A 14,343-nucleotide genomic window follows, 5' to 3' on the forward strand; every position below is an offset into this window, starting at 1 on the left:
TATGTGTGTTAGGTTGGGTCTCATAACTCAAAACTCAGGATCGGGTATGCAAACCCTTGACAGATGGTTGTTAAAGTTGCTCAATGAACATGGACAAAAAAGGGAAGCAAAGATGCGTTCCTTTTCTAAAGGAGGGTTTGTTTGTTGGTATATATGGAAAAATAGATGCGAGGCAACCTCTCAAGGAAGGATTCCTAAACATTTGAAGACTTTGCTTCAGTGAGCTCTACAATGGAGGAGTTCTTCCAGATCAAAGCCTAGACAAAGACCAAGCAAACTAGAGAACTTCAGAAGAAAGAAGGGGAGCTGCAGGTTTGGAGGAAGTCTGATTATGGAGCAGTGTGGTGAAATGAATTGTGATGGTGGTTTAATCGTGGAATCTGGTAAAGGGAGGATATAAGTAGCCGCTTGTGATGAAACGGAAGTTTTGCTAGGTGGCATGCGGTTGCGGTTCAGGAAAATGATGTGGAAGTCGTTAAATCTCTTGCAATTCAAAATGGTCTTCAAAAGCTGCTAAAGAAGGTAGTAGTAAGCTCAATATTGAAACAGACGTCGAGCAAAGTTTTAGAAGTTTGTAGTTCAAAATATTCCATGCAACTCGAAAATCGAATTGATAGTCCAGGACATCACGGACAAGAAGCTTTGAAAACGTTCAATGAATGGTGTTCGGAGATCGGCTAATCAGCCCGCCAATTGGATGGCAACTCATGCAAGAGACAGAACTCTTACGGAAGATTTGATGACTAATATTCCTTCTGCTTTACAGATTTCACTTGATGCTGATTGTAAAGAGAAACCTCTGTGAAGTTTGTTTTGGCCAAAAAACAGTTATAAAAGAACCAAATTCGTCATTATTCTCTAGCTACGTCATTAACCGTACCTGCCATAGAACAACACGTCCACCTCATCATTATTGTCAAACCTCTGTGAAGTTTGTTTTGGCCAAAAAAAAGTTATAAAAGAGCCAAATTCCTCATTATTCTCTAGCTACATCATTAACCGTACCAGACCACAGTTTATCCACATAGATACTTCTGAATACCACCCAATGAAACGAGAATTCCACTCCAAATTAGATAAGAACCTTTACCAACTCAAGCTATATAACTCAAGTCTTGCAAATTCCAATGATGGAGTGATGGAGTGATGGAGTTCATCTTCGCCAGCCATCACGCAAGGACCGCCGCCACAACAGCCTATCACTCCTAACCACCGTGCGCAATCATCGTCGTTTCTGACCAACGCTGATCGTCATTGCCGTCCAGCCGATTGTCCTCCAATGACTGTCGAACTGAATTGGTTGTCGTTGATGAATAACTCGAAATCGATGGATCGATCCGAAAAGTTGTCTTTGAAAAAGAAGAAGAAAAAAACCAAAAGGCACGAAATTTTGGGCATTTGTACGTTGTTCCTAAACGGTGGTCACTTGATTTTGCCGTGATGCTTCGACATCCGATCCCATCCTCTACTCAGATCTGAATCTCAGTGCTAACAATCGCAAGATTTCAAAGGAGGAGGAGGAGGAGCTCCGGCGAAAATGGTGATCGCTCAAAATGGTGCTAGTCTCGGCCGTGCGAGATTACGTCAAGAGGATGTTGCCCTAGATTTGGAAAGTATCACCTCTTTGAGCAATTGAGATTGTCAAAAAATTTGAATCCTATCTTGGATTGCACCAAACATGGGAAATGATTTTATGATTGCAAATGAAATGTCCACAATGGTGTCTCCTTTCCAGTTTTCTGAACGTAAAATTGCTTGACTAGCTAGTTTTGTATATCCTCGTCTAGAATCCAGATGCTTGTTTTACTGAACATGACCCGGTATGAAACAGTGAAAACCCAGAAGAACATCCTATCTTCCCTGATGGCTTACCAACCTCACTTGTGCCGGCTTTCAACTATCCAAAGGCAATTCTCTTTTCCAGCTCTTTGGTTTGCCCTCTCCATCAGACAGCTCAGGATGAATGCATTGCATCCCTACTGTCTTTAGATTTGTTGGACTGATCCCAATTACAGAGTTGGCATCCTGCAGCTGCTTCGATTAATGTAAACAGTACTATATGGCAAGTGTGTTTTGATCAACTGCTTCCACTGATTAATGTCCCTAGTGATGATGGCAACTATGCCTCTAGGGCTGGCAGTGATCTTGCATTATTGCTGGTAAGAGTGCCGATGAAATTATCACTAGTGATTAAAGTACTGAACATATTGTATGTAGTCTTAATAAAGGAGACCTTTTTCTGTTTTTGACGAGAAACATAAGTTCTTGAAAGGCTGGAGATTTTAAGCTCTCTTTAGGAGTGTCCAGGGTTCTTGTTAGAGTAATGAAAAGGATTCAGCGGGGCATTTACGGTCTCCATCCCTCCATAAGTATTTCAATATACAACATTTTAATATACCCAATTGGAAGTGGTTAAAAGTATTGACCAACACGATACTAAATTACATGATGTTGATTAAACTATTTTTCGTAAGGCAAGGTGTTTCAATTAATTGGTGAAGTAACAATGCAATATCTTGAAAGGCGTAATCATCTTATGTGCACTTACTTTGTAGTTTGTAGATAGTGACTAAATGACTGGAATGTGAAAAGGTCGATCTTTGATTGATCCAACTACGCGAAAACAAGATGCTACTGCTCGTGCCAAAGAACATGATCACAGACGAAGTTGATCCACCCTAATGATATTTGGACTTCAGTACTGCTGGGATTATGTGGACTGATGTTGACTACTGCCTTGCAGGCCCTCTCTAGAAGGATCGATTATGGAAAATTCGTGGCTGAGGTTAAATTTAAGCATGCTCCTCAAGAGTATGAGTCTGCAATTCGTTCCCAGGTATGTCGATCTTTTATGTTTAGTCGTTGAGTAAAATTCTACTGTCTTTTCTGGGACGAAATACGTCGCAAAGAAAGAAAACTACTGGGTGCCAATACTGTGACCGAATACCTAGTTTTTGCCAAGTTCGGTAATGTTTGAAGGGAACCAAACAATACGCAATTGGCCAACTTTGGCATAGTGTGATTTTCAGCTTTAAACAAGCAGTGAATAGCCATGGAATTACAGAGTCAACAGCTTTTGGATTTACTCTAAACTCCTCGTCCCCTCCTGAACTTACATTCTCTAAGCCAACGACTCAATGGATGTGGTCTTGCTCATTCCACGATAGAGATGCTCTGATGAAGTTGCTGACCTTTGAGGGCGTAGGGAGAAGGTGAAGAAGAGGGTCGGCAAGAAGACAATGTTGTTTGGGCAGGAGGTGAGCCTCGATGGCAATTACGAAGAAGGCATTTATTCGGATCATGATTAGAGATCATGTTTGTTAAGGCAGGGTTTACGTTTCAGCATCTGTTAATGAATAAAAATCGGGATCTTTTTTATCATGCATATATACAATCGAAATTAGGGATGATCGGTTCCCGATCCAGTCTGGTCCTACCTAGGAAAAGGGAACCTGACCGGGAGGACGGGTTCCCAATTTCTAGGAACCGGGGACCAGACCCGACTGGTCGGATCCAACAGAATTGGTAACTATAATGTTCTCTTTCCAAACAAAAACACAACAAGAAGTAGAGAAATCTAAATTGGAGAAGCTCTGCTAGGCAAAAAGAAAACACCAACAATTGCCAAGCTTAACACCGTAGATGACACGGTTGTTGACACCTCGGTTTTGCCCAAAAAAAAAAGAACCGGGCCGGGGCCGGCCGAACCAGGCCCCTCTTCCTCTCTTCTCTTTTCCTTTTGCCCAAAAAAACAAAAGCTTAGCCAGACTCCCCTTGCCGTCGTTGATTGAAGTTCCATTTCTGGTCAGGTAAATCTCTATCCTAGGCTCTGTTTTGTCCCGATTTACTGAGCCAGAGACCATCGGACTAGATCGATGGAAATCTTAGACCAAACTTGTGAAAATGAGATGTCAAATACTGTTGATTCTAGGATATGAATGACATTGAATCTGAATCTGAAGCTAATATTTTGAGTTGCATATTAACTGCTCGACAAAATGTCTGAATGAAGCACCGGAATCCTTTTTTTAGGAAATCGATGTTCAGAGTTTTGTTTAACGATTGATTGTTTTGACATTGCTGAACTGCGTCTGATCCTCGCGTTTCATCTGTGTTTTTCCTGCGATTTTGTGGCACATCATTTTTCCGAGTCGGCCATGGACGAACGTTCCCTCGCCGGACAATCAATCCCCCTTACCGGCGGTTAGACGCCGCTCCAGTAAAGTCCATTTCTCGCTCTTTGAAGTGTATATGCGTGTTCTACGTGTTAGAATTTGATAGAATGTCAGGACATATGATTTCGGAGTTCGGAAATCCCTCGCCGGAGTTAGCCCGGCAGCATAGAAACCGTCGGCCAGTTAGTGACCGGCGGTGATTTGGCGTCGGTCAGAATAGCGAGTTGACTGGAAGTGGTGGCCGATGGTCGGAGAAGGTCTGCTCCGGTGAAGCTCGAAGTTGGAATCCTGGTGGTGAGAAAACCATGAAGGCAATGAGTGTGAGGAAGAAGACCGGAAAAGAATAAAAGAAATAGAAAAGAAAATGAAAGAAAAAGGAAAAACATAAAGTATAAAAATGAGGTATAATAATGATGGGTTGTGGGCTGGAGGTATTGTGAAGCATGGGCTGAGCGTGTGGGCTGAGTAACGATCGGGTTTAGAGTGATTAGAAGAAGAAGAAGGGAAATTAGCAACTTGGGCCTGAATTGGTGTAATAGCCCAAGTCCGTCAGACTAGGACCCTATTTGGACCGGGTCCTAGAAGCCGGTCCGAATTTCAGACCTAACCCGTCCTAAGAATCTCTGGTTGCGCATAGGCGACGCTCCCGCGTCTCGATTAGGGTTCTTAGCCGACCCTTAACAACGGCTAGTGGTGACTCCTAGTGAATACATGGATTAGAAAAACCAATGTCGCGAGAGGCATGAAGCTTGGGAGCGGCCTCCGTCCTTGGATAGATGAACCTGAACAAACCAATTAATTTCCTTATTCCATGCCATGCATTATTGCGTTCAGTGGCTCGTTTTTCGCACTAACATAGAAGCTATAAACTCAATCACGGCTAATATGTTTTCACCTAGTTGATTGTAGAACGTGCATATACATCGTCAAGAGGGAGTATTCCTTAACATGTGACGAGGTGACATTCTAAATCAAAAGACAAAGGGGGTAGCAGCTTAGCGTAGACCCAAGGTATCGCCAACAACCTGCTGGTCAGCATCTCACGGACAGGCCCCCCCTTACAAAAGCCAAAACAGTCTCTAGTTGTCACCTGGTTACGCCATAACCACATCGCAACTAAGTTTGTTTTCTTGCGTTACTTAATCGTTGAAGTCCCACTCGAGCTTCCTAACGTTTTTGTTTGCATCTTTCGGATTGATTGACGTAGTCATCCATTCATTGGAAAACTTGTGTCGGCTCGCTCGACGTTTCAACGCCCTTAGACTCAGTCCCATCTACTCGGTCGAATTTGAAATGCGACTCTTTCACGCATGAGACGGAAGCTCGGATGACTCGTCTCTGCGCGTCGAACGGCACTGATCAGGAGCAGACTAGGGCCTGCCTTGTTAGTTTATACCCAATCTTAAGGACTATAGTGATTCAGAGATATTATCCAAATAGCAAGAGAAGTAGAGTATACGAAACCAGCCTCTGCTCAATCAGAAGTTGAGGGTAATCGGTCTAGACTTCTGAGAAATAGATTCCTTACCAGTAATGCCTTTACTCGCCATCAAGAACAGATGGATGGAGCACATGCTCAGATTCCTCCGCTTCTTCTTTGTAGGGAGAGAGTTGAATTGTCATGTTCTTTGTTCATTTGATCAGGACGACACATTCCTGCATGCACGACCCAGTCGTGCGGTCCACCTAGTCATTGTACTCAAGAAAACAGCCGTTCGTTAACGGAGAAAATAGTTTCCGATGATCAGGGTTGCTGGATTAATCTAAACTGCTACTTGTCCCAACCCAATTGTTCTTCTAGTGCTAGGGCGGCCAGTAATCATTCTTGATCTGAGTAATGGTAAGCACAAGTACCACCTCCGTTAGACCAAAAACGGCACACCATAAGCAGGCGCAGGAAAGGTAGAAGGAACAAAATATCTGGCGGCAGCCCCTTACTAATGACACTAATGTTATAGGAGAACAGACGCTATCGAGCAGAACAACTATACTGGTCAACCACAAGAACAAAAGCGATCTGACCAATCATTCTATGCCTAGAAGTGCACATGCAGATGTTTGTGAACAGATGTGTTAACGAATGACAAAAGTATGCAAACGCGTCTTATAATATTACAAAACGCATGAAACGCGAACCAGTGCGGGCTAAAACTACGATAGAGAACTACCTCTAAACTTATATTCTTTCTTGGCGGATGGCCCCCATGATATATGAAAGGGACGACTAGTAGCTCCTTGGATCGATTTCGGACTTCTGGGAATGACTGCCCTTCGTACAATGGAAAAACCCATTAAGAGAGAAAAGGGCCGGTACACTTACAGCTGAAGAGAGACTTGGTGACTGACATCGTCTTGGTTGGCCCCGGGTGGTCTTTTAAATTAAGCTTTCCTTCTTCCATATCAATAGACAAACTTATCTACTACTTCTGCACTTTCGATTGCAGAACATGGTTAAGCTGTAAACATCAGTTAATTAGATACTTTCAGTACAAATTACGAAGTGATGCACCGTGTTCGCAGACCGTAGGATGGACAAGTAAAAGCACAACTGATTTCTCGTTACAAAAGATGTGGTTTCAGATGGACCAACTTGCAATACTTCAATGTTTTAGGCGAGAGATTTCAAGATGGACAAAATTTAACTTTCGCAAATCAACACATTACCACACATTATATAACCAACCTGAGTGAATTGCGGGCAACTGTATAAAGACAATTGAAAGAACCCTGCTATAACCACAACATGCTCGAGGAGATTAAAAAGAAACGCCAGAGAGAGAGAGAGAGAGAGAGAGAGAGAGAGCTATTACTAATTAAACAGGATAATGTTACACTCTGATCATATTTGTTGCGTCACAGCCAATGGTACAACACACAGAACAGCAGAATACCCTAACAAAGGAAGTTTCCGACAAGGTACACACATCTTTACAATCTCCTATTCAGAACAGAAAGTAGGAGGATCCAAGAACCGATGAATGGTTTTTACCCAGCTTGCGCCCTCTGAGACACTCCAAATCCATGACTTGAGAGTGATCGACAAAAAGGTTAACCTGAAAATATTGCATGCGAAAAACAGACAGTGATCATCGAAGAAATGTGAAAGCGATCCAAAAGCACAGTCTGCATTCCAGTATGTACATACCCTGGGACCATAGCGTTGGATGAACCACTCCGAGGTTCTAGCATTTGATGCTTCAAACATGGTTTTCTCAAGACCTAGACGTCCTACAATCTTCGCGATAATGTCTGATCGGACAGCATCAGCATCGCAGACATCATCAGGATCTATCATTATCATGTCTGCCCCAGCTTCCAAGCATCTCTCTGCCCTTCTGATCAAGAGATCAACATCTTCGATGAATTCTACAGAAGCAGAACCCACAAAAGCAAGCAGATGTGAGATATCTTATTTAAATCCAAATAAAGTGTCACTTCTTCACAAACGATAGCATGATTATAGAAGTACTTTAACAATGATTCCCGTGATGTGTGCATACTATTTAAACCTTCCTTAAAACTCAATAGTCTAAAGGATACAAATTACATCATTAGAAGAATAAAATCTTGCTATCTATTATGGTGCAAAGAAGTGGGGAATAACCAGACACATGGATCTTCCAAAAAAAACAACATATGTAACACGTAATGTTGAAGTTCTAGAGCTCATATTCATACATACTAAGTTTAGGCAATAAGTGAGTTTAAGCCCGTGAAACCCAATCATACATATCAAGCAAGATGCAGCAACTGACCAACCAACTTGCAAAGACAAGCAAACTCACCTGAAGTTCTCCCACAATATTAAAGGTACATCTTTACCATCATAAAGGATTTTCATTACACAAAACCGCTAGGCACCAAAAATGTGAGACATATGGCTTTCAAACCTACTTTTCACAAGTACGATCATCCAGTTAAGATGTTGATTTCATCGAGACATTAGCAAGAATACCAAGACAGGACTTCACATCCTCTCCAAATCATTCCAGTGATCACAGCGGTTGCTCATTTCACAACCATAATCGTTAGTGTGCTTCACCATCTACGTAAGAAAATGTGCATCTATGTATCACTGGTATAAAGTTGCTCATCACACATCATAAATAACCAATATTGCACTGGGTAAACTATGCAAATATAAATAAGTCGCTCCTTACCGGAACTTCGAGGCTCTGGAACTACATATGCCCCAAAGGCTCTATCACCAGCTCTAGGGATGTCAGATTTGTTAAACTTCACTGCAAACAGTGGCTTGGCTCTAAGACCACCACTCTTAACAGTTCGCACGAATCTCAGCAGAGTGTCTTCTGGGATTTCCAGAGTCCCGACATTTAGCTCGACCGTGTCGAACCCCAACTGCTTACACTCCTGATTAGTATCCATGAGCAGCCTACTGCATCAGTACCACACACAAAACCTTCGAAAAAGGAAAAGGAAAGAACCTCTCCTGTGCATCTCACCTGAACATATTCTTTGAAAGCCGACGGACCCTGGCGCAGCAAATGCTCGGCCCAATCCCCGGTGCTTACATACACGTTATGCTCGTGCGCTATATCGGTAATCTCCTTGACAAAAGACTTGGGCATCAGACTGTGCGAGCCCCCGGAGAACTTCAACCCATCGACAAATGGCCCCATCGACTCGAAAATATCCTGCATTGCACGACGCATTACTCACTAACAGTAAAGTAACTCCTCGAGATCGTAGATTAGCTTTAACCAAAGCAAGCATTCTTCGATACAATCGAATATCTTAACGTGCCGCAGCTTCCCCTACGCAGTTAAGAGTATCGCCGAATTCCTTTCTTATTTTGCCGACAACAATCCTCCCTCGCTGAACCGCCGAGAGGCTTTCTCCTCCTTCGACCTCCACAAAAGGAGGAATCCAACTAAAGAAACAGCTTCCAGAACTAATCCGCCGCAGCACGCACCAACCTCCGATCTTGCCTCGACCGAACCATCTCGGAATCCGCGGCGACGGAATCGGACAAGTTCCGGCAGAGGAGCCGCCGCCGCCGGCGCTCGATCGGCGCCGCACGGACCGAACCGACTCGACTCGGATAAGCAGCGAGGGAGGGGAAGGGAAGACAAAGAGAAACCGCGATGCGGGGGGGAGGAAGAACCTGGAGGAGGTTCTGGTTGAGGAAGGAGTAGTGAGGGCCCCTGATCTCCGTGACGCCGTGCCGCCGGGGCTTCTCGGGGCGGTCCTCGTCCTCCGCGAAGCTCTTCCACCGGTAGGCCGACATCCTCCCCCGATCCTCCGGCGAGCGAGCGAGCGAGCGAACGATCCCGCGCGGGCGAGCTTCCAGTTGACAGCAGCTTGCAGCGGCCTTCGATCGGAGGGGGAAGAAGAAGAAGAAGAAGAAGAAGAAGATGGGAGGCGATTCTAGAAAACGCGCCTTCCGTCCGTCGAACGGTCCGTAAAAAATTCGTAAGTGCGGTTTGCCCGCCGCGTGGCGCGCGCGGGGCCCATCCCGTGCATGTCCAGCTCGGAGCGGGCCCCACCGACGCGACCCCCGGTGCGGTGCGGCGTCGTTTCGGTTTTTTACGTATCGCGGCCCGAGCGCATTACACGTGGCACTCCGTGAACTCGGGGGTTTTTTTCTTCTTCTTTTTTTTTTGCGTTTTTATATGATGTTTGCAATTTCTCTCTCGATTTGTATAATTCAATACGTGAATTGATGGATCGATTTCGTTAGGCTAGCTATGTGGCATTAATTGATTGATTTAGTCCAACATGGCAGCGCTATTACCCGACAATTAGCTGCTTTGTCTATAAGACAAGAGCCGGCACACCTATCAGGCGTTGAAAAATGCCATGCAGCCCACGTTTCGTAACGAGCCGGGATCAAGACTCCCCGTGAGATTCATAGTTGCACTAATGATATCCTAATTTGTCCGTCGGTTGGTTCTATCAAAGGCAAATCGAAAAGACACCAAAGCTAGTCCGTTCTCGCTTATTATCTCGACCTTTTAGTCTTTCCATTCGTGAAACAAATTAACAATTAAAAAGTAACTACTTTTCTCCGCCAACTCTCAATTTATTACGTTTCTCGTTTTGAATGTTAGACAGCTCTGTGCACACGACATAGTGCTTGTTCAACTCTAGTATGAAATTAACAAAAACGATATTTAATTATCCAAACGAAATTCATGTCTTACTAACAATAACAAACCGATAGATCGCCATCTAGTTTCGCTATTTTCATAGCATTCTAACTACAGTTTACCGATCATTCTAATTAGATAAAAACTAGATGACATTATTATGAATTCACGAATCAATGGGTTAAATTATAGTTGGTCATCAATTTGCCATGAAAAAAGACCTTCAATAGGCATCTTGATAGGATCCATAGCAAGACCTTTAAAAGGCTTCATCTCGAGCCTCATTCGGATCTCGGGATTTTCGAGATGTAAAGTTTTCAGGGGGTATTCCCTCTTTCTAGGGAAAACAATATGGAAACAAGATGAATTAGGGGTGCGAGGCGTGCGAGTACCGACATATTAAAATAATGAATATATCCGTAGAACTCGCCCCACAGGAACAAGGACAAGCCACATTGGCTGGCTCTCATAGGAGCGCAAATTAAATAGCCAATTTGACAGAACTATAGCTTAAAAAAATAATGATGGGTTACTAGAAAGTCACTAATAAAATCAGGAAATAAATAAATAAAAATAAATTTGCTGACGAAAAAGAGAGAAAAGAAAACTATTTTTGTTTCCTTTTTTTTATTTTCCCTTTCTGCCCCTATATATATTTGCGCACCGTCTCCGACCTCTCCGATACCTCGCCCAGCTTCGACCAAACGCTAAACCCTAAAGTCCGTCTGTTTCTCGCGCGGGCGCTCATGGCCCCGAAACGTCCTCTTCCGTCGGCGGATCCGCCGCCTGATTCCTCCTCTGACGACGACGACGACGAGGTCCCCGCCGCCGCCGGAGCGGCGGTGGAGGAAGAAGGAGGAGGGCGGCGGGAATCTGGAGAGTCGTCGGATTCCGAGGACTCAACCGACGACGAGGAGGACGACGACGACGACGACGAGGAGCAGAAAAAGCCGCCGCCGCCGCCGCCGCCCAAGTCGTCCTCTCCGCCGCCGCCGCCGCAGCAGCAGCAGAAATCTGGAGAAGGGTCTTCGTCGTCCGGGTCCGGGTCCGGGTCCGAGGAGGAGGAATCCGAGGAGGAGTCGGACTCCGGGTCGCAGTCGCGCCGCTACACCGTGAAGCCCATAACCTCGAAGCCCATGGAGAAGAACGAGACCCCGACCCCGCCGCCAGCGAAGAAGCAGAGGCCGGAGCCTTCCCCCTCCTCCTTGAAGCAGCAGCAGCCCTTGGCGAGGCGGAAGGTGGAGACGGACGAGCCGACGCCGAAGGACTCGAAGAAGGGGAGGAAGAAGGAGGTTGTCGAGAATGGGTCCGTGCTGAAATCTGGGGAGGAGTCGAAGAAGCCGATGTTCCAGAGAATATGGGGCGGCAGTGACGAGCTAGCGCTGTTGCAGGGCATGATCGATTTCCGAGAGAAGAAAGGGATGGACCCTACGACCAACGGTAACGCGTTTCATCATTACGTCAGGAAATCACTCGGGCAAGAGTTTACGGATTCTCAGTTGGCGAACAAGATCCGGGTTCTGAAGAAGAAGTACACTAACAATGAAGGGAAGGGGAAGGATGGTGAGGATAGGGCTTTCTCGAAGCCCCATGAGCAGAAAGTTTTCGAATTGTCCAAGAAAATTTGGGGTTCTAATAAGAACGGCATTGCGGGTGGAAGCGGCGAACAGACGCCTATGCCGAAGGCCAATGGTACCGCTAAGAAGAGTAAGACCTCGACTGCTGGCAAGGTCGTCCCTGCGCCCAAGTCGAAGTTGGAGACATCGCCGGAGAGGCCTAAGGAGAATGGTGAACGAATACCATCCGGGCGTAGTGATACAGTAAGCATGCTGTCCTGTGATAAATTGTTGCAAATGTCTGAAATTGGCTTGGATCAGGACTTTTTGAAGAAAGGGTGGGAGATGGTGGATGAGGCGAGGAAGGAGCAGTTGAAGGAAAGATGGAGGAAAGTACAGTTGGCTCAAATGCGAGTGTTGGCGGAGAGGGCCGCATTGATTAGAGATCAAACCAATCTTGTTTTAGAGGCTCATGAGCGGGCTGCTGGAAAGTAGGATGGGACTGCCGCGGTTCTTTTTTATGGATAGTAGTGTGCAAAATATGTGTAGGCGATATATTTTGTTTACTTTGGTTTTGGGTTCATCAAGGTACTCTTTTTCGATCGATTCGTAAGTTCAATGCATGTAAACTTTGGATTTTAGCATGTCCTCTTAAGTTTGATTATATTCTCCAATTGCTTTGGCCTGTTGCTAGTGCCCTGCTATTACTATCTGCTGGTTCTCGGTCACGAGCAAGCTGGTTTGTTGTCATCCTTTCTCTCGACACTGATGTCGTGATCGCTTGTGTTGGTTTCTGAGGCAAGTTATGTTGCTGATGCATTGCTTCGTCTCCTGTAAATCGGGATTGTTTGGTCCGTTTATTATTTTGATTAGCAAACATTTCTATCATATTGTTCTATCGGATCACTCATTGGGCTTGTAAGAAGCATAGAGATTTCTTAACATCCTAGTCCTGCTATTTTGTTGGGCTGAACATCCATAGTCTAAAGCAAGCGTATGAATCAGGGGTATACAACAGATTATACAAATGAGATTAGATTGAACAGGACATGAATTAGGTGAGATCATGCAAAAGCTTGGGTTTTGGTTTTGTCTTGCATCGTTTTCAAATGGTCCTTTGGTGGATAATGGATACTAGGTTGGCTGAAGGTTACTTTGTGCTCGTTGTTCAAAGGTGTAAGTGCATTTGACCAGTGCTAGATTTGTAGTCGATTAGCTTGAGAAAAGCCATGGACATATAGTGCAACAAGGACAAAAAACCTTTGCTAATATCTGTCAGTATGAGTTGGAAGATGTCTTTAATCTCAGAATTTGAAACAAATGCTGGTTGCTGTATTGAGGTTGATGTTGCTTGACCACTGCTTAGATTCGTAGTTGTTTAGCTTGAGGAAAGCCATGGACATATAGTTCAACCAGGACACAAATCCTTGCTAATATATGTTGGTGTGAGTTGGAAGATTTCTTTATCTCTGGATTTGAAACAAATGCTGGTTGCTCTATTGAGGCTGTGGTAGCCTAATGTCTATGGAGAGATTTACCTCTCTTTCAGTGCAAGCCGCACGCATCTCACGATCGTTAGAGAAACGCTCCAACTCTCTTATGATATCATCTTGCGTACAGCTAACCAATGTGTAGCATGAGCTGCGATATTCTGTCTTCCAGGCTCTAAATGTCTTTTGATCTCTCCTAGCTTGAGCGGCTCCCTCGTTAGGGTCATCCATGATTTGGTTCATATCTCTGTCACTGCTTGTTCTTTCAGCACAAATTGCACTTTTTGGTATCAGAAATCAAAGCTATCACCATTCAGTTTTTCACTCTTGTTCAAGTCAGTTATGTCATTCTTTGTTGGAGCTATGATTAGTTACCAAATAAAGAGATATTACGGGACAGTATCATCAGCACGACATACTTTACTTTCTACAGAGTTACTATGTTTAGTCATCATCCTTGACAACATTGTGCATAATTCATAGTTCCACAGAGGAAATCCCACTGAATTTAGCACATCCAATATAGAGCAGCATGCTAAACCATTTATATATTGACAATATAATGCTTGCTTACATAATGTAGAACATGTTACAGCAAAGTAGAAACACGAGGTATTCACAATCACAAAACAAACCAGACAAAGGAAATATTCAGGTGCTATTTCTCAACTAGTATTCTTCACTCGCCTCGAGTACGCTAAAGAATAGTGTCTTTCAGCATTCCTCTATTCTCTCGGAGTTTGATTGAATCGACGTCGAAAACGAGTGTGACCCTCGACCCTTTAGTTTTGAATTCAATTCTTTGAAGATTGCATGGATAAGCAGTGATTGCATCCACCGTACCATCAAAATGGTCGATGCTGAAGTCATCTCACACTTTCTTCAACCAGCTTCTTGGGCATCAAGCAATGTATCCAACGAGATTACTTCTTTGTTAAAAGTAATCTTTGCCTCCATTTTTCTCATGTTCTTTGAAGAGATGCCTCAGAAAGTTTAGAATGCGATAGGACAC

At 44.3% G+C, this 14,343-nt stretch overlaps 2 protein-coding genes and 1 pseudogene across 11 annotated transcripts in view; 2 read left to right on the top strand and 1 right to left on the bottom strand.

The window, feature by feature from the left end:
* The window catches only part of LOC115677882 (protein HEAT-STRESS-ASSOCIATED 32), a 31,417-nt gene extending 21,898 nt beyond the window's left edge, over positions 1 to 9,519 (bottom strand). Inside the window, exons 1-7 of one of the 10 annotated variants that reach the window (XR_008814705.1) lie at positions 9,301 to 9,519; positions 8,639 to 8,830; positions 8,336 to 8,546; positions 7,321 to 7,541; positions 7,100 to 7,228; positions 6,492 to 6,592; positions 5,201 to 5,831 (exon numbers count right to left, since the gene is read on the bottom strand). Coding sequence is in view for 1 of the 10 variants with exons in the window: in XM_030601125.2 (XP_030456985.1) it covers positions 7,118 to 7,228; positions 7,321 to 7,541; positions 8,336 to 8,546; positions 8,639 to 8,830; positions 9,301 to 9,423 (858 nt within the window). In the remaining 9 variants the exon portion in view is untranslated. Of the gene's footprint in view, positions 1 to 5,200; positions 6,632 to 6,959; positions 7,229 to 7,320; positions 7,542 to 8,335; positions 8,547 to 8,638; positions 8,831 to 9,300 lie in introns of those variants that run through there. The other 9 variants (XR_008814704.1, XR_008814701.1, XR_008814703.1 and 6 more) reach the window with 9 other exon arrangements.
* LOC115677792 (chorismate mutase 2-like) lies at positions 656 to 3,308 on the top strand (annotated as a pseudogene).
* A 1,461-nt stretch (positions 9,520 to 10,980) lies between the features above and the next one.
* On the top strand, positions 10,981 to 12,515 carry LOC115677930 (GLABROUS1 enhancer-binding protein-like). Its single transcript, XM_030601172.2, has one exon. The coding sequence runs from the start codon at positions 11,032 to 11,034 to the stop codon at positions 12,334 to 12,336; it is 1,305 nt and encodes a 434-aa protein (XP_030457032.2). The 5' UTR covers positions 10,981 to 11,031; the 3' UTR covers positions 12,337 to 12,515.
* The last annotated feature ends 1,828 nt before the right edge of the window (positions 12,516 to 14,343 follow it).

This window comes from Syzygium oleosum, unplaced genomic scaffold, assembly GCF_021117445.2.
Source record: "Syzygium oleosum isolate NSW1041296 unplaced genomic scaffold, Sole_v2.1 Sole_v2.29, whole genome shotgun sequence".
Taxonomy (NCBI): domain Eukaryota; kingdom Viridiplantae; phylum Streptophyta; class Magnoliopsida; order Myrtales; family Myrtaceae; genus Syzygium; species Syzygium oleosum.

Bases quoted from the DNA above. Each gene is read 5' to 3' on its own strand.
- LOC115677930 (XM_030601172.2), top strand. From the start codon at position 11,032: ATGGCCCCGAAACGTCCTCTTCCGTCGGCGGATCCGCCGCCTGATTCC.